Source organism: Capra hircus, chromosome 14 (genome assembly GCF_001704415.2).
Source record: "Capra hircus breed San Clemente chromosome 14, ASM170441v1, whole genome shotgun sequence".
NCBI classification, from domain to species: Eukaryota; Metazoa; Chordata; class Mammalia; order Artiodactyla; family Bovidae; genus Capra; species Capra hircus.
Genome location: NC_030821.1, coordinates 63,006,766 through 63,027,289, shown reverse-complemented (window position 1 = coordinate 63,027,289; position 20,524 = coordinate 63,006,766). Strand labels below are relative to the sequence as shown.

The 20,524-nt window shown below is 42.6% G+C and overlaps 1 protein-coding gene across 1 annotated transcript; it reads right to left on the bottom strand.

Moving 5' to 3' along the window:
* LOC102174584 (cryptic protein-like) lies at nucleotides 3,421–5,658 on the bottom strand. Its single transcript, XM_018058100.1, has 5 exons — nucleotides 5,636–5,658; nucleotides 5,303–5,352; nucleotides 5,005–5,211; nucleotides 3,786–3,939; nucleotides 3,421–3,640 (listed from the first exon to the last, which is right to left on the bottom strand). The coding sequence occupies exons 1-5, from the start codon at nucleotides 5,656–5,658 to the stop codon at nucleotides 3,421–3,423; spliced, it is 654 nt and encodes a 217-aa protein (XP_017913589.1).

Below are 20,524 nucleotides of genomic sequence, written 5' to 3'. Positions count from 1 at the left end.
TGGTGATGGATGTTAACTAGGTTTGCTCCGGTTATCATTTCTCAATTGTATATATTTGTATATAATACCAAATCATTGTGTATACCTGAAACTAATATAATTCTACATGGCAATCATAAAAGTCACTGCAGATGGTGACTGCAGCTATAAAATTAAAAGATGCTTACTCCTTGGAAGAAAAGTTATGACCAACCTAGACAGCATATTAAAAAGCAGAGACATTACTTTGCAAACAAAGGTCCATCTAGTCAAAGCTATGGTTTTTCCAGTAGTCATGTATGGATGTCAAGAGTTGGACCACAAAGAAAGCTGAGCACTGAATAATTGATGGTTTTGAGTTGTGGTGTTGGAGAAGACTCTTGAGAGTCCCTTGGACTGCAAGGAAATCAAACCAGTGAATCCTAAAGGAAATCAGTCCTGAATACTCATTAGGACTGATGCTGAAGCTGAAGCTCCAATACTTTGGCCACCTCATGGGAAGAACTAACTCATTGAAAAAGACCCTGATGCTGGGAAAGATTGGGGGCAGGAGGAGAAGGGGACAACAGAGGATGAGATGGTTGGATGGCATTACTGTCTCCATGGACATGAGTTTGATCAAGCTCCGGGAGCTGGCGATGGACAGGGAAGCCTGGCATGCTACAGTCCATGGGGTTGAAAAGAGTCAGCATGACTGAGTGACTGAACTGAACTGAACTGAACTATCTCATTTTTTTTAAAAGTGTCTGACATAGTTCAGGGATGTGCTTATGTACTCTGAATGATAGCAATTTTATTCCAATTAATATTAATTGTATATTAATTATCATTTTGTCAATGTTTATACCAGTATGCTATTGTATGTTGATTTATATTTTAAAATAATTTAAATGTTATTATAAAATATGACAATTTATCTCTTTAGAAAAAAAAAGAATAGCTGAAGAAGTTAACCACTCTAGGCTTCAGTTTCCTCAAATATAAAAAGTATAATACTTACTTCAAAGGCTTGTTAAGAATTGACTGGGATTAAGTAAATAAAGTCCCTGAAATAAACTGAGAGCTAATAAAGATGCTTATCCTGATGACTGTTATCTTCACAGCATCATAATCATCTATCAGCACTGCTGCTATCACTACCATCGTCATCCTCAGGTCGTAACCACAGTCAGCACAGCCACCACCACTGTCATCTGCCCTGATGCACAATCAATGGGTCACAGAGTGCTCCTGACAAATTACTCCGAGAGATGACCTCACTATTTGGTTCACTTTTGATGAGCACAAGCCACATATTCAGAGTCACTGTCATTGTCCTTGGCAGACAGCAGCCCCAGTCTTGAATGTTTTCCAGGATGTGAGCAGACATCTTGGAACCTAGCTCCTGCTCTGGTGCTTAGAACCCAAGCTGGCCTTGCTAGAAAGTGAAAGTTGCTCAGTCATGTCCGACCCTTTGTGACCCCATGGACTGAATTCTCTAGGCCAGAATATTGGAGTGGGTAGCCTTTCCCTTCTCCAGGGGAACTTTCCAACCCAGGGATCAAACCCAGGTCTTCCGCATTGCAGGCAGATTCTTTACCAGCTGAGCCAAAAGGGAAGCCCTTGCCTAGAAGACTGAAAATGATCACAGCTAGGCCTTTCCCCACATCACTGCAAGGAGTGCCAACCACAGTGGGCAATGACTTCACCTGTAGGACTACACAGGCACCATCCACAATTCTAATGCTTATGCCATAATCTATGTCCTTTCTCTGGGTCATTCAAAGACCAGCTACTGAATCAGTGGCACAGGCCCAGCAAATGAAGAGCCCGATAGGACAGGGAGAAAGGGAAAGTATATTGCACTATAATCCCCACCACACACCCACCCACCCCTTCCCCCCACTCCCCACACACACTGCTGGCACCATGCAGAGCTGGCTGAGGAAGGGGAGCAGAAGAGGGGCTGAAGGGCTGCACCTTCACTAAGAATGTCACTAGAATGCGGATCCTATCCCAGGTTGCAGAGGAGGAAGGAAGGGAGGAAGACGGGTCTGAAGCTGAGCTTTCATTATGTGTGTTCCTCCACCAGGCACCCCACCCAGGGAACCCCACCAAGAGGGTGGTTTGAAGGGCTCCACCCCCAAAAGGCTGCCTTTCTACAGCAATCTAACAGTGGACAAGGGGATGTGAAGTGGGGGTGAAGGGCTGTACCACCATTAAGCACACCCTTACACTGTGGGATTGGCCCAGGGTCGACTATAGTGCAGGAAGGAAAAGGAGAGTAGGCCTAGGGTCTTTACTTGGAGCCCACCCAAGGCTAACAAAGAGGACCGAAGAGCTCTGCTTACGTTAACCAAGTCCCTTACTGCTATCCCAGCCAGAGCTTACTGTAAAGGGGAGAAGGCGATAGAAATGCCATGCCTGCTATACCTGTGTCTCTGGTCCCTGCCTGAGATGACGACTCTGCAGCCGAGCATTTCGTCTGTTTTCTGACCTCAGAAGATTCACATTCCTTAGTTTTACAAGTAAAACATTTGCATTGAGTTGGGAACTGCTCAGAGTCATCACAAATAAGTGTTCACCCTGCGTGTAGTCCACACCCCACTGACTTTTATTTATGTGGCAGGCCTGAGCTGCGGTTACCAGGCATCTTGCTTCCTGGAGCATTGCCAGGTTGGCCTTGAAGGGCAGCACTTGGCCATTCAGGCCTGCTCCTGTCCTGCTCCAGGGCGCTCTCTACATTTCAGTTGAGAAGGTGGGTATTGGCCCAGTGTAGAGAAGTCCCTAGAAATTTAGTTTGGGTACCCTGTCAAAGCTATGGTTTTTCCTGTAGTCATGTATCGGTGTGAGAGTTGGACTATAAAGAAAGCTGAGCGCAGAAGAATTGATATTTTTGAACTGCAGTGTTGGAGAAGGCTCTTGAGAGTCCCTTGGACAGCAAGAAGATCCAACCAGTCCATCCTAAAGGAAATTAGTCCTGAATGTTCATTGGAAGGACTGATGTTGAAACTCCAATACTTTGGCCACCTCATGAGAAGAACTGACTTATTTGAAAAGACCCTGATGTTGGGAAAAGTTGAAGGCAGGAGAAGGGGACGACAGAGGATGAGATGGTTGGGTGGCTTCACCGACTCAAAGGACATGAGTTTGAGTCAACTCTAGGAGTTGGCATGGACAGGGAGGCCTGGCGTGCTGCAGTCCATAGGGTTGCAAAGAGTCAGACACGACTGACTGAACTGGCCCTGTCTGCCAGGTGCGGCTCTAATTACCAGCTTATGTGCTTCCAAAGTTCTGTTCTCTGTAAAGAACATTTAAGGACACTGTTTGGAAATCACGTTTAAATTCCACAAGTAGGATATGGGAAACCTAGGAATAAATTTTTCAATGACTATAATGATAATACACTATGTGATTCACCACGAATGTGACTTTCCCGAGTGGTGAATCCATGCAAATCGCTCATTCCTGTATCGTCTGGCACAGGTAGATCTGTATGGGTCGGTATGTATAAAGGAGCAACTGCCTGAGTGCGGGTTGTGAGCACAGGACGCAGGGCGGGTTCCTCTTACCGCAGCGGCCGGGTGTCTGCAGGGGGAGGCAGTGCAGGGCCGCAAAGACGCACCTGCAGAGGTGGCAGCCGCGGAAGGTCCAGGCTCCGTGCACCAGGGCGCCGCACTTGCTGAGGAAGCCCGTGCCTGGCGTTAGTGCAGGGGGCGCGCTCACCCTCGGCCCGCCCCGGGAGGTCCCGCCGCCCCCGCCCGGCTCCCAGTCTCCTCTCCCCGCAGGCCCCGTTGTGCCCCCAGCCTGCACCACCCCGCGCCTACCTGCGCCTCTGGTCGTGCTCACAGTAGCGGCCGGTGAAGTGAGCGGGGCACACGCAGAAGCTGCTCAGCACGCAGGTGCCGCCGTTCTGGCAGCAGCTCTGCCGCGGAGGTGCACCTGTGGGGGCGTCGCCTGTGGTCAGCTCCGCGCGGGACCCTCTATGTCTGATAAGCCCGAGAAGGGCCAAGAGAGATCCCCTCGGGGAGGCAATAAAATTGGCTTCCTGCTAATAGTGTTTGCTCAGGTAAACCCTGCTTGTTAGTTTAAGGATTAAAAACAAACTACCAGGGGTGCGGGCGGGTCAGGAAGGCTCCCTAAGACATATGGGAAACCCAGCCCCCTGCAAAGTAGCGTTTTCTTTCTTCCTTCCTTTCATATGTTAAAATTAGGCTGTGACTTCCCAAGACAGTGATTACAGACTGGCCTCTCCGGAGAGCGGCGAGCGAGCAGGGACCACCCACGGGTGCAAAGACAGCGAAACAATTAAAAAAAAAAAAATCTACCACTGGAGCCTGAGAGACTGCGATAAGCCTAGCAAAGGGCCGCTATTATCTGGGATTGAGATAGCTCTGGACGTGCAGAAAAACAACCAGTTAGAAGCCAAAGCCACGTTTTACCAATAAAATATTAAAACTTTTTTCAGAGTAAAAGAACACCTCACTAGGAAATATTTTTTACTTTATCAGTCAGTTCAAGTCGCTCGTTCGTGTCCGACTCTTTGCGACCCCATGGGCTGCAGCACGCCAGGCTTCCCTGTCCATCACCAACTCCCAAAGCTTGATCAAACTCATGTCCATCAAGTAGGTGATGCCATCAACCATCACATCCTCTGTCTTTATACTTTTACTTTATAGTATAAAAATATATACTTTATAGTGTCTTTATATATATAAACACTTTATATATATATACTTTATATAAAGTATATACTTTATAATGTCTTTATCCTTTTACTTTATAGTGTCTTTATCCTTTTACTTTATATTATATATTTAAAGATGGTAAAATGTTATTCATTGGGTTTCTCATTTTATTGTTAACTTATCCAATTTTTTTTTTTTTCCAATTCTGAACTCAGGGTTCTGGCTTCCTAGTGGTAAAGAATCTGCCTGCCAAGGAAGGAGACAAAGGAGAAAGTCTATAAGATCCCCTCTAAGCTCACACACAGAGACACACAGTCACAGACACACACACACACACACACACTCAGAGTTCACTGACCGGGATGACCTTTGTCTGCAGCACTGCCACTTAGCTCTTGGAAAGTCAAGGAGTAGGGGAATGAACCCTGAGGCTTCCAGCCCTCCGTACTGTCGTTCTCCTCCCTTAAATTATTCAAGGTCCAGTTGAGTGTTTTCTGCTGGAACTTCTGAGCTTTACCACTGCTGCTTTCTTCTCTACTACTTTTATATTTCCCTGTTTGATAGCCTTAAAAATTAATTGAAAATATGAGAATGATAGTGATTGACAAACAAATATGCAATAAAAACTAAGAGAATATAAACAAAATGCTTCTTACTGTTTCCCATGGGGATGATCTGTAACATCAAACTGATCACAAACAGAAGCCTAGAATATTTAAAGAAATTTAATCAGAAATTTACATATGCATAAAATGTAATGCATTCATATACAAATATATGTCTAAATATATATTTAATGTACAATAGATAATTATGCAATCATTTTGTAACTAGTAGATTTTGATTAATGTTGTCATTCCTTAGAAAGATTTTAGACCAAGCATGTACCCGTCCCTTTAAGAGAAGCAACATTAAGCATGCATTGCAATTTATTCCAGGCTCTTAAACACCCCTCTTGGCTCTAAGATTTAGATGATTTTTGTTCTTACCTAATAGAATGGCTCCAGGTCATTTTCCCACTGACACGTCTGGTATAAAAAAGTCTCCTCTCATGGATACATTGAAGATCAATTCCAAGAGACTGAGTCTGCACAGTTTTTGTGTTTGAAGATTTGAAGATTTACTGCAGTTACTGGAAGAAATGCCTCAGGACACAAGATGGTAAGTACAGAAGACACAGGTGTTTCCTGCTCTCTACCTTGGCCACTAAATAACTGTGAGAAACAGCAATGAGGTCTCCTCTAGGTTCTGCTGTGCAATTGCTTTGGCAAAGACTGTGCTGTGACGGGCAGGGTCCAGCACAGAGCCTCGGGGACCATCCCTTCAACGATACCTGCTAGTGCCGGGGGCGGGGCCTCTTCCCCTATAGTGTTTACAGTGCCGATAGTAGCAGGAGGAGTCAACCCCCAATGTAAAACACTGGTGACTAGAAGGCGATAGCCTTTCCCCTTCATGAAAAAAAACACAGAGAAAAACAAAAAATTATCAATAAAACCTCAACATGAACAAAAAAGTTTTCATGTGGAAATAGAGATTTTATATTGTACACTCCTCACACTGAGGAGATGGTGAGGGGCCCAGCTAGAGAAGAGAGCTGTTGTGTGGAAAAGAACCACCTGGCTCGATTTCAAGCTTCCGATGGGGAGCATGAATATAAAAGAGAGACATTTCAACACCTCCTTTCTGAGGACGCATCAGTATTTTTACAAACTAGGCCTTTTCTCTGTGCCTAGCATAATGATCACTATATCATATTCATTACCCACTTAATACAGGACCCCTCAGGGGATGCACTATTTTTACCCTCCATATTTTGCTGAAGCAACTGAGGCTTTGCGTTTAAGTCACAAACCTTTGGCACTTAGATATTTGAAAAACATGAAACACACAGATATTATAAGAAGGCTGCAGTGTGCTGGGTGATACGGCCCACAGTGAGGCAAGCCTTACACTGGGTATCTGAAGACTACAGAGCACAGGGGTAAGTGCCACCTTAGTGAAACTATAGTTTCACTATATGAATAGTGACTATTCAGCTCACTGAGACTTGAACTCACGTGCGGGAACACAAACCCAACCAAAACCCAGTCTTCCAACTGAGTTCACAGACCTGGTTTCCAGACCTAATAACACTCAGGTTTTTTTCTTTTTTTAATTGACAGATAATTGCTTTATAGAATTTTATTGTTTTCTGTCAACCATCAACATGAATCAGCCATAGGTGGACATATGTCCCCTCCCTGGTGGTTCAAGAAGCTCATGTTCTTAATGTCTCATCACAGAGAGAATTCAGTGAGAGATGAAGTGATAGGTAAGAAGCAAATTTATTTAAAAAGAAACACACGCCACAGAGAGTGTGAGCTATTTCAGAAGGAGAGAGGCTGGGTAATTTCATAGGCTAATGAGTGGGAGGATTATTCCAACTATTTTGGGGAAGGGGTGGAGATTTCTAGAAATTGGATCACCACCCACATTTTGATCTTTGATGGTGGGCCTTCAACTGTCACGGCATCTCTGAGTCTGTCGTTTACCTTGCTGATGTGTTACACTGAGCCTATACTGAGGATCAAGGTCTAATCCAGGTTGACTAGACTTGGACCCATTGGACTCTGGCTTGTGTTGGGTCCTCATTCTTTCAAAGGTTGTGCCCTGCCCCCTCCCTCATGTTTCACTAGTGTCTCATGAGGAGCCTGCTAACCAAGAGGGGTTCAGGGGCTTCTTCTGGGACTTGCTAATTTTCAGTTTTTCTAATTGCCAAAGTAGGGACTGGGACCCTTGCCTCACAGTACAGAGGATGTCTTGCAACTCTGATACAAATTGTCTATGATTTTAGTATAAAAACTGTTTTCTGAAAATGATATGTATCCCCCAAAGATGAGATTTTTTTGATACTGATTTAATGTTTAAACTTTTAAATGGAAAGTTAATTAAAGATGCTGTTAAATAAACTAGTAGGAAATTGGTGAGCTTGGCTGCCATGAGGCCTCCCAAAAGCTGGGTCCATGAGCTGCCAGGATCAGAACCCACAGATCTGACTGGGCAAACCATACGGAGTAGGTTGTCTCATGCCTTCATAAAAATCTGTAAAGAGATTCAAGACAAATATACTTTTAGATGTAATGGTTCTTGTTAATTACATACTTTAGTTATATGCAAAAGTAATTACATTTATGACTTTAAGTCAATAGTTACTTCTTTATGAGCAACATGGGTTGAACACTAAAAACCATGGATAAGCTAAAGAATATTTATTTAAATAAGTTTTAAAACTGTTCAGTTTAGAGGATGATATTGAATCCAAATCTTTCTGATAATATTAAAGTTTTATAAGTATTTTCTAAAATAAATACTTTTATAAGTATTTTCTACAGTTTCTTTTATTAAATTTTGTATTCTCAAATATACACGAAAGCTGAGATATTGAATCGATAAAATTGGGTTCAGCAGCCAACCATTGCCAATCTTTCTTCATTGTTTTTTCCCCCACATTTTTTTTTTTCTTGGAGTTTTTTAAGGCAAATCGCAGACATCATGATATTCTCCCCTTATGTCAAATAAGGTTTTGAAAATGTGTGTCTTACAAATGGAAACTTTAGAAAAAGGAAGGGAAATGTCTTACCAGCAAGATAGGGCTAAGGCTAGATATAGGACCAATGCCCCTCTCTGGGTGTTTGCTTAAGAGTTGAAATCAGCTTTGAGGAGGGAAAGGGCTGAAAGCCTAGGGGTGATAAAACACTCTGACACTTGCTCTATTTACTTAAAGGTCTTATAAAGACTTTCGCATTTCAGTAGGTGTAGCCCAGGTTTGCTTAGTTAATAAGGCCCTGCTGGAAAGCCTTGTCTGGAAACAGCTGGAGGCCCAGTGGTTGGCAGGCAGATCCCACCAACCCCCTACCAACTTCCCTAAATTGGGGAAGGTCCACTTTCTCGTTATCAGTTGTAAACAGATAAGACTGGAGCCAGCACTCCTATCAGACTTCTAACTCCTTTTGAGCTGACATAGAGTGTGTGGGAATTGGAAAACCCTGTCTGAAGACTGGAGCCCACCTCACCTCTCTGTCTTCAGTACATCGAACAATCACTGAGGAAAATGTTCTATGCCAATTAGGTGTGAAGGAATTCTTTGGGAGTTACTTTCCAGAGAGTCTTTGATGTGTACTACTAGGGGTTTCCTGGAAACTCAAAATGCGCTTAGACCACAACTCAGGCCCTTTGCTCAGAACCCCCAGGGCCTCAGGATTTTTTAAACCTGCCCAGTTCAGTTCAGTCACTCAGTCCATGTTTGACTCTTTGCGACCCCATGGACTGCAGCACCCCAGGCTTCCCTGTCCATCACCAACTCCTGGAACTTACTCAAACTCATGTCCATTGAGTCGGTGATACCATCCAACCATCTCATCCTCTGTTGTCCCCTTCTCCTCCTACCTTCAATCTTTCCCAGCATCAGGGTCTTTTCAAATGAGTCAGCTCTTCGCATCAGGTGGCCAAAGTATTGGAGTTTCAGCTTCAACATCAGTCCTTCCAATGAATATTCAGGACTGCTTTCCTTTAGAATTGACTGGTTGAATCTCCTTGCTCTCCAAAGGACTCTCAAGAGTCTTCTCCAACACCACAGCTCAAAAGCATCAATTCTTCAGTGCTCATCTTTCCTTATAGTCCAGCTCTCACATCCATACATGACTACTGGAAAAACCATAACCTTGACTAGATGAACCTTTGTTGGCAAAGTAATGTCTCTGCTTTTTAATATGCTGTCTAGGTTGGTCATAGCTTTTCTTTCAAGGAGCAAGTGTTTTTTAATTTCATGGGTGCAGTCACCATCTGCAATGATTTCAGAGCCCAATAAAATAAAGTCTCTCACTGTTTCCATTGTTTCCCCATTTATTTGCCTTGAAGTGATGGGACCTGATGCCATGCATGATCTTAGTTTTCTGAATGTTGAGCTTTAAGCCAACTTATTCACTCTCCTCTTTCACTTGCATCAAGAGGGTCTTTAGTTCTTCTTCACTTTCTGCCATAACGGTGGTGTCATCTGCATATCTGAGATTATTGATATTTCTCCTGGCAATCTTGATTCCAGCTTGTGCTTCATTCAGTCCAGCATTTCTCATGATGTACCCTGCATATAAGTTAAATAAGCAGGATGATAAAATATAGTCTTGACATACTCCTTTCCCAATTTGGAACCAGTTTGTTGTTCCATGTCCAGTTCTAACTGTGGCTTCTTTACCTGCATATAGATTTTTCAGGAGGCAGATCAGATGGTCTGGGATTCCCATCTCTTTAAGAATTTTCCACAGTTTGTTGTGATCCACACAGTCAAAGGCTTTGGTGTACTCAATAAAACAGAAGTAGATGTTTTTCTGGAACTCTCTTGCTGTTTCGATGACCCAACAGATGTTGGCAATTTGATCTCTGCTTCCTCTCCCTTTTCTAAATCCAGCTTGAACGTCTGGAAGTTCATGGTTCATGTACTGTTGAAGCCTTGCTTGGAGAATTTTGAGCATTACTTTACTAGTGTGTGAGACGAGTGCAATTGACTGGTAGTTTGAGCATTCTTTGGCATTGCTTTTCTTTGGGATTGGAATGAACCTGCCCAGGTGGGTCCTATTTCTTTGCATTGTTCACTGAAGAAGGCTTTCTTATCTCTCCTCTCTATACTCTGGAACTCTGCATTCAGTTTATCTTCTCCTTTCTCCTTTGCCTTTCACTTCTTTTCTCAGCTATTTGTAAAGGCCTTCTCAGACAACCATTTTGCCTTCTTGAGTTTCTTTTTCTTTGGGATAGTTTTGGTCACTGCCTGCTGTACAACGTTATGAACCTCTGTCCATAGTCCTTCAGGTGCCCTGTCTATCAGAAATAATCCTTTAAATCTATGTGTCACATCACAAGCTGGAATCAAGGTTGACAGGAGAAATATCAACTGCGTCAGATATGCAAGTGAGACCACCCTAAAGGCAGAAATCTAGGAGAAACTAAAGAAGGTGATGAAGGTGAAAGAGGAGAGTAAAAAAAGCTGGCTTAAAACTCAACTTTCAAACTTAGCAGTGACTGCAGCCATAAAATTAAAAGATGCTTGCTCCTTGGAAGAATAGCTATGAGAAACCTGCTGCTGCTGCTGCTGCTGAGCCTCTTCAGTTGTGTCCGATTCTGTGTGACCCCAGAGATGGCAGCCCACCAGGCTCCCCCATCCCTGGGATTCTCCAGGCAAGAACACTGGAGTGGGTTGCCATTTCCTTCTCCAATGCGTGAAAGTGAACTCGCTCAGTCGTGTCTGACTCTTCGTGACCCCATGGACTGCAGCCTACCAGGCTCCTCCATCCATGGGATTTTCCAGTCAAGAGTACGGAGTGGGTTGCCATTGCCTTCTCCAATGACAAACCTAGACAGCATATTAAAAAGCAGAGACAATGCTGACAAAGCTATGGTTTTTCCAGCAGTCATGTGTGGATGTGAAAGTTGGACCACAAAGAAGGCTGAGGGCCAAAGAATTGATGCTTTCATACTGTGGTGCTAGTGAAGACTCTTGAGAGTCCCTTGGACAGCAAGGAGATCAAACCAGTCAATCCTAAAGGAAATCAACCTTGAATATTCATTGGAAATACTGATGCTAAAGTCAAAGCTCCAATACTTTGGCCACATGATGCAAAGAGTTGACACATTGGAAAATACCCTGATTTGGGGAAGATTGAGGGCAGGAGAAGAAGGGGATGACAGAGGACAAGATGGTTGAATGGAATCACCGAGCTCAAACTCCAGGAGACAGTGAAGGACAGGGAAGCCTGGCATGCTGCAGTCCATGGAGTCACAAAGTGTCAGACACGACTTAGTGGCTGAACAACAACAACAAGGTGGGTCCAGCCTATAGCCAAAACTGGGATGTATCCAAATCCTACTTGGCTGTGTGCTTCCTAAAATGGAAATGTGCCCCTACCTTTTAGCACAGTGCTTGGTGCATGGCACCGCACAATAGTCAATGTACTAGCTCACATATCCACTTTTCAGTGAGGAAAATGAGATTTAAAAAGTTACCGTCTTGGACAGCAAAAAAGACACAGATGTGTATAGCGGACTTTTGGACTCAGAGGGAGAGGGAGAGGGTGGGATGATTTGGGAGAATGGCATTGAAACGTATACTATCATGTAAGAATCGAATCGCCAGTCTATATCTGATGCAGGATACAGCATGCTTGGGGCTGGTGCACGGGGATGACCCAGAGGGATGTTGTGTGGAGGGATGTGGGAGGGGGGTTCATGTTTGGGAACGCATGTACACCCGTGGTGGATTCATGTCAATGTATGGCAAAACCAATACAGTATTGTAAAGTAAAATAAAGTAAAAATAAAAATTAAAAAAAAAAAGTTACTGTCTTGGAGATAAATGACTAACAAACAGCCATGTTTGGCCTTGAACCCAAGTTCATCTGATCTAAAAATCTGTGTTTGATTCAAGTTGCTTTAGAATTATTGAGTGTTTAATGTAGGTATTGGTGACTCAGATGGTAAAGAATCTGCCTGAAATGCGGAGACCAGAATTCAATCCCTAGGTCGGGAAGATTCCCTGGATAAATGAAGGGCTTACCCACTCCAGTATTCTTGCCTGGAGATTTCCATAGACAGAGGAGCCTCTCAGGCTACAGTCCATAGGGTCACAAAGAGTTGGACATGATTGAGCAACTAACACACATACAGGTATAATACACTCACTAGCTACACAGATTGTTTTGTTATATGGTCATCACATCCTTAATGATATAGAAAGAGGGCAGGACACACTCTTTAGACAAATGACAGTTATTGAGGTCATGACATAAACTAGTTAGAACCAACTAGGCCCAAGATGGCGGGCGATTGACTCCCATATGACCTTGAGCCTCAGCTCATTGTGATACATCAGCTAAATGACATATTCTCATGGGCCATAAGAGTTCTAAAACCAACATAACAGGCAAAAAATGGGTGGTGGCCCAATTCCTGGAAATCCCTGTCTCTTCCTCAAAATACTTGAAATAATTCTTCTACTCATTAACCTATGAAATTACCCACCCCTATAAAAACTGACAATGCCGTACACTGGCACCTCTTGCCTTCTGAGATGGTGCACACTCTGTCTATGGAATGTGTTTCTTCCTGAATAAACCTTTCACTTTACAATGGCTGGCTTGTGAATTCTTTTCTGTGCGAAGCCAAGAACTCACACTCGGTGGCTGTCCCAAGGACTTGCCTGAGACAGGGCATGTGACCATCTTCTTGTGCTCCACTTTCTTTCCTGCAACATTATGACATTATGCAAAATTATGACACATAATTTCTCCATTTTGCAGGTGAGAAAAATGAGATTTCAAGTGTTGAGGACTTGCACAGTGCTTCACAACAGTGACCAGCAGTCAGAGCCGAACTACTGTTCCTGATCTTTCCTGTGAGCCCATCTGAACTGGGCTGAGGGCTTCCATGGGACACAGCGGAGGAGAGCGGATGCAGAGACACTGGTCCCTCCTGCAGTAAGGGAAGGTTTTAGAAGACAGAAAGCACAGACAGAACTGGCTGCAGGAAGAGGGAAGGCCTTGACTGCTGGAGGTAAGAGGACCTCAGAGGACTGACAGCAGACACAAGGGTGGAAGGGCAGGAGGAGAGGAGAGGAGAGGGTATGGGTGGAGACATTTGCAGGTCAGATGACAGGAGCCTGGATGATTTTCCCTGAACTCATGCGTACCTAAATAGGGATTAAGTGGCAGTTGAGAAATAAGAGTAAATTGTAAACATATTTAACAACCAATGTCCTTTTCCTCTGATTATGAAAAATGTAATATATTCTGATGCTAGCCAATTTGGGAAGTACAGAAAAACACGACAGAGAAGATAAAAATCACTCATGTTGTCATTGGTCAGAAATGACTATTAAGGGACTTCCCTGAGGGTCCAGAGACTGAGAATGCATCTTGCAGTGCAGGTGATGCAGGTTCGATCCCTGGTCAGGAAACTAAGATCCCACAAGCCTCAGGGCAACTAAGCCTGCATGCCATAACTAAGATCCGATGTAGCCAAATAAGTGGATAAATGTATTTTTTTAAGTAAGAAAGGAAATGAAATGATGATTAGGTTTTTTTCAACCAAGTCCGTTATCAACCTGCATAAAAAAATTGAGGCAAGCAAAGCAGAGTTTAAGACAGATTTGGGGGAAACATGAACTGCACACATGTTAGGAGAAGCAGCCTGCATAGGACAGTGTCTGAAGACCACTGAACGCAGGAGCCCCTGTCACCTGTCAATTTGTCATATTTTCAGATTAATCCTAGGTGATTTTTATATTTTTATTTCATTGTAAATGGTATGTTTTTGTTATTTAACTCTTTGTTGCTTGTATTCAGGAATATAGTTAAGCTTTTTTTATTAATTTTTTTTTTGTTTGGAGGAAAATTGCTTTTGCAGTGTTGTGTTGGCTTCTGCTGTACAGCAATGTGAAGCAGTCGTAATTATACATATATCTCCTCCATCTGTCCCACCCCTCCAGGCCATCACAGAGCGCCAGGTTAGGCTCCCCGTGTTGTACGGCAACTTCCCACCAGCTACCTATTTAACACATGATAGTGTGTATATGTCAGTGCTCCTCTCTCTATTCCTCCCACCCTCTCCTTCCCCCACCATGTCCACAAGTCTGTTCTCTGTGTCTGCGTCTCCATTCCTTCCCTGCAAATAGGTTCGTCAGTACCGTTGTTCTAGATTCCATATATATGCGTTAATATACATTATTTGTTTTCTTTTTCAGAGTGACTTCCTTCACTCTGTATAACAGTCTTTAGGTTCATCCACCTCACCTTAACTAACTCAAATTTGTTCCTTTTTATGCCTGAGTGAAATTCCATTGGATATAAGTACAATAACTTCTTTATCCATTCATCTGTCAGTGGACATCTAGTTCGCTTTCGTGTCCTGTCTATTGTAAACAGTGCTGCAGTGAACACTGGGGTACATGTGTCTTTTAGAATTCTGGTTTTCTCAAGATATATGATCAGTAGTGGGACTGCTAACTGTGGTAAAACATATATAAACACAAAAAGTCTTAGCTCAGGCTGCTGTAACAAAACAACAGACATGTATTTCTCACAGTTCTAGAAGTTGGGAAATCCAAGATCAAGGTGCTGACAGAATTGGTTCCTGGTGATAGCTCTCCTCCTGGCTTGCAAACAGCTGTCTTCCCATTGTGACCTCATGTGGCACAAGGGAGGGCAGAAAGTAAGCTCTCTGGTCTCTTCATATAAAGGCTCTAATCCCACCCTGAGGGTCCCTCCCTCATTATATGATCTGAATCTTCCAAAGGCCCCATTTCTAAGCACCATTACATTGGGAGTTACCACTACAAAGTATAAATTTAGGTGAGACCATAGTATGATTCGGACTTCCCTGGTAGCCCAGCTAGTAAAGTATCCACCTGCAATGCAGGAGACCCTGATTCAATTTCTGGATCAGGAAGATCCCCTGGAGAAGGGATAGGCTACCCACTCCAGTATTCTTGGGCTTCCCTGGTGGCTCAGATGGCAAAGAATCTGCCTGCAATTTGGGAGACCTGGGTTCGACCCCTGGAGGAGGGCATGGGAACCTACTCCAGTATTCTTGCCTGGAGAATCCCTATGAACAGAGGAGCCTGGTGAGCTACAGTCCATGGTGTCACAAAGAGTTGGACAAGTGACTAAGCACACACACGTAGTATAATTCAGTCCATAGAAAAGTTTGCCATTTTACCATATATATTATAATCATAATATTGTGCAGCCATCACCACTAATTAAAAACATTTTCATTACCCCAAAAGAAACTGTACCTGTGTAGCAATAATTCACCATTGCCTGCCTACCTGGCCACAGGTAACCTCTAATCTACTTTCTGTCTCTATGAATAATGCTAATTCTAGATATTTCATGTGAGCAGAATCATTGGTTATTTGTCCTTATTCTTCTGGCTCATTTCACTTAGCATAATATAGTCAGATTCATCCATGTTGTAGCATGTATCGGAACTTTATTCCTTTTGATGGCTAATATTTCACTGTATACATATATATAGATATACATTTATACACACATATACCACATTTTATTTATCCATTGTTCTCGGTTTTTGCTGTTGTTGTTGCTGTTGTTATTGTTGCTGGTTTTGGCTGCTTCCTGTGGCTTGCAGAATCTTAGTTCCCCAACCAAGAATGGAACCCAAAGCTCTGGCAGTGAAAGCACTGAGTCCTGACCACTGGACTGCCAGGGAATTTCCTATCCAGTCTTCTGTTGATGGACACTTGGTTTGGTTCCACCTTTTAACTATTGGGAATAATTCTTTAATGAGCCCACATCTCTTATGTCTCCTGCATTGACAGGTGGGTTCTTTACCACTAGCACCACCTAGGAAGCCCACCTTAATGAACATTGGTGTAAAAATACCTGTTTGAGACCTTGTTTTTAATTTTTTGTGTATATTCCTAGGAGCAGAATTGTTGAGACATATGGTAATTCTATATTTAACTTTTTGAGGAATTGCCAAACTATTTTCCACAGTAGCTGCACTATTTTACATACCAACCAGCAATGTTCTAATTTCTCTACATCTTTACCAACATTTGTTATTTTCTTTTTTCTGATAATAACCATTCTAATGGATTTGATGGGATTAATCATTATGGTTTTGATTTGCAGTTCCTTAATAGCTAGTGAAGTTGACCATCTTTTCAAGTACTTATTGGCATTTATCGGAGAAGGCAATGGCACCCCACTCCAGTACTCTTGCCTGGCAAATCCCATGGACGGAGGAGCCTGGTAGGCTGCAGTCCATGGGGTCGCTAAGAGTTGGACACGACTGAGCGACTTCACTTTCACTTTTCACTTTCGTGCATTGGAGAAGGAAATGGCAACCCACTCCAGTGTTCTTGCCTGGAGAATCCCAGGGACGGAGGAGCCTGGTGGGCTGCCATCTCTGGGCTCACACAGAGTCGGACACGACTGAAGTGACTTAGCAGCAGCAGCAGCATTGGCATTTATATACATTCTTCAGGGAAGTGTCTATTGAAGTTTTCCCTATTTTTAAATTTGAGTTGTTTTTCTTTTTGTTGTTGACTTACAGGAGTTCTTTCCATATTCCGGCTAAAAGCCTTTTATATGAAATATGATTTGCAAATATTTTCTCCTATCTTATAGATTATCTTTTCATTTTCTTGTTAATGTACTTTGATGAACAAAAGTTTTAAATTTTGAAGTCTAATTTACCTAATTTTTTAAAAAAATTTTGTTGCCTTTCCTTTTGGGCTCATACTTAAAAAGCCATTGTCAAATCCAAGGCCATGAAGATTTACTATGCTTTCTTCTAAAGATTTATAGATTTAGCTCTTAACTTTGTATCTTTGATTCACTTGGTTAATATTGTATGTGGTATAGGTAAGGGCCCAACTGTTTTTTCTTTTGCATGTGGATATCCAATTTTCTTAGGACCATTTGTTGAAGAGACTATTCTCTTTGAATGGTTTTGGTATCCTCATTAAAAATCAATTGACCATAGATTAGAGGTTTATTTATGGGGTTTCAATTCTATACCACTGGTCTGTCTAGTCTTAGGCCAGTACCATGTATCTTGATTACTCCAGCGTAGTATTGAGATGAAATTGAAAAGTGTGAGTCTTCCAATTTTGTCCCTATTTTTTTTTTTTTTTGAGATTGTTTTGGCTATTTGATTCCCTTTAATTTTAAAATGGGTTTTACTATTTCTGCAAGAAACACTGTTAGAATTTTGATATGACTTGCTTTGAATCTGAATATCACTTTGGGTAATATTGTCATCTTAACAATATTTAGTCTTTAATGCATAAACATTAATGTCTTTCCATTTACTTAAGTTTTTAAAAATTTCTTTCAGCAATGTTTTATAGTTTTCAGTAGACAATACTTACTTTCTTGGATAAACTTACCTCTTTTTGACACTACTGTAAATGGGACGGCTTTCTTAATTTTCTTTTCAGATCATTCATTGCTAGAGTATAGAAACTAACTTAATTTTTTTAAATTAATTAATTTACATTAATTGGAGGATACTTACTTTATAATATTGTGGTGGTTTTGTGAGTCATACATTGACATGAATCAGCCATGGGTGTATATCTGTCCCACATCTTGAACCACCCTCCCACCTCCCTCCCTAACCCATCCCTCTGGGTTATCCCAAGGCACCGGCTTTAAATGCCCTGTTTCATGAATTGAACTTGGACTGGTCATCTATTTCACGGGGGCGGCGGTGAGGAGATACCCTTCGTCCAAGGTAAGGAGCAGTGGCTGCGCTTTGCTGGAACAGCTGTGAAGAGATACTCCATGCCCAAGGTAAGAGAAACCCAAGTAAGATGGTAGGTGTTGCAAGAAGTCATCAGGGGGCAGACACACTGAAACCATACTCCCAGAAATAGTCAGTCTAATCACACTAGGACCACAGCCTTGTCTAACTCAATGAAACCAAGCCATGCCCACGGAGCAACCCAAGACGGATGGGTCATGGTGGAGAGGTCTGACAAATTGTGGTCCACTGGAGAAGGGAATGGCAAACCACTTCAGTATTCTTGCCTTGAGAACCCCATGAACAGTATGAAAAGGCAAAATCATAAGATACTGAATGAGGAACTCCCCAGGTCAGTAGGTGTCCAATATGCTACTGGAGGTCAGCGGAGAAATAACTCCAGAAAGAAAGAAGGGATGGAGCCAAAGCAAAAACAATACCCAGCTGTGGATGTGACTGGTGATAGAAACAAAGTCCAATGCTGTAAAGAGCAGTATTGCATAGGAACCTGGAATGTCAGGTCCATGAATCAAGGCAAATTGGAAATCGTCAAACAGGAGATGGCAAGAGTGAACGTCAACATTCTAAGAATCAGCAAACTAAAATGGACTGGAATGGGTGAATTTAACTCAGATGACCATTATATCTACTACTGCGGGCAGGAATCCCTCAGAAGAAATGGAGTAGCCATCATGGTAAAAAAAGAGTCTGAAATGCAGTACTTGGATGCAACCTCAAAAATGGCAGAATGATCTCTGTTCGTTTCCAAGGCAAACCATTCAATATCACAGTAATCCAAGTCTATGCCCCAACCAGTAACGCTGAAGAAGCTGAAGGTGAATGGTTCTATGAAGACCTACAAGATCTTTTAGAACTAACACCCAAAAAAGATGTCCTTTTCATTATAGGGGACTGGAATGCAAAAGTAGGAAGTCAAGAAACACCTGGAGTAATAGGCAAATTCGGCCTTGGAATGCAGAATGAAGCAGGGCTAAGACTAATAGAGTTTTGCCAAGATAATGCACTGGTCATAGGAAACACCCTTTCCCAACAACACAAGAGAAGACTCTACACATGGACATCACCGGTTAACACCGAAATCAGATTGATTATATTCTCTGCAGCAAAAATGGAGAAGCTCTATACAGTCAACAAAAACAAGTCCAGGAGCTGACTGTGGCTCAGACCATGAACTCCTTATTACCAAATTCAGACTCAAATTGAAGAAAGAAGGGAAAACCACTAGACCATTCAGGCATGACCTAAATCAATTCCCTTATGATTATACAGTGGAAGTGAGAAATAGATTTAAGGGCCTAGGTCTGATAGATAGAGTGCCTGATGAACTATGGAATGAGGATCGTGACATTTTACAGGAGACAGGGATCAAGACCATCCCCGTGGAAAAGAAATGCAAAAAAGCAAAATGGCTGTCTGGGGAAGCCTTACAAATAGCTGTGAAAAGAAGAGAGGCGAAAAGCCAAGGAGAAAAGGAAAGATATAAGCATCTGAATGCAGAGTTCCAAAGAATGGCAAGAAGAGATAAGAAAGCCTTCTTCAGCGATCAGTGCAAAGAAATAGAGGAAAACAACAGAATGGGAATGACTAGCGATCTCTTCAAGAAAATTAGAGATACCAAGGGAACATTTCATGCAAAGATGGGCTCGATAAAGGACAGAAATGGTATGGACCTAACACAAGCAGAAGATATTAAGAAAAGGTGGCAAGAATACACAGAAGAACTGTACAAAAAGGATCTTCATGACCCGGATAATCACGATGGTGTGATCACTCATCTAGAGCCAGACATCCTGGAATGTGAAGTCAAGTGGGTCTTAAAAAGCATCACTATGAACAACGCTAGTGGAGGTGATGGAATTCCAGTGGAGCTATTTCAATCCTGAAAGATGATGCTGTGAAAGTGTTGCACTCAATATGCCAGCAAATTTGGAAAACTCAGCAGTGGCCACAGGACTGGAAAAGGTCAGTTTTCATTCCAATTCCAAAGAAAGGCAATGCCAAAGAATGCTCAAACTACTGCACCATTGCCATCATCTCACACGCTAGTAAAGTAATGCTCAAAATTCTCCAAGCCAGGCTTCATAATATGTCAACTGTGAACTTCCTGATGTTCAAGCTGGTTTTAGAAAAGGCAGAGGAACCAGAGATCAAATTGCCAACATCCGCTGGGTCATCGAAAAGGCAAGAGAGTTCCAGAAAAACATCTATTTCTGCTTTCTTGACTATGCCAAAGCCTTTGACTGGTGGATCACAATAAACTGTGGAAAATTCTGAAAGAGATGGGAATACCAGACCACCTGACCTGCCTCTTGAGAAATCTGTATGCAGGTCAGGAAGCAACAGTTAGAACTGGACATGGAACAACAGACTGGTTCCAAACAGGAAAAGGAGTATGTCAAGGCTGTATATTGTCACCCTGCTTATTCAACTTCTATGCAGAGTCCATCATGATAAACGCTGGACTGGAAGAAACACAAGCTGGAATCAAGATTGCCAGGAGAAATATCAATAACCTCAGATATGCAGATGACACCACCCTTATGGCAGAAAGTGAAGAG

Coding starts and splice junctions, on each gene's coding strand:
- LOC102174584 (XM_018058100.1), bottom strand. CDS start 5,658: ATGACCTGGAGCCATTCTATTAG. Junction 3,940..5,004: donor TGCAGACAAAGGTCATCCCG/GTCAGTGAACTC, acceptor TCAGACATAGAG/GGTCCCGCGCGGAGCTGACC. Junction 3,641..3,785: donor GAGCACGACCAGAGGCGCAG/GTAGGCGCGGGG, acceptor GGGCTTCCTCAG/CAAGTGCGGCGCCCTGGTGC.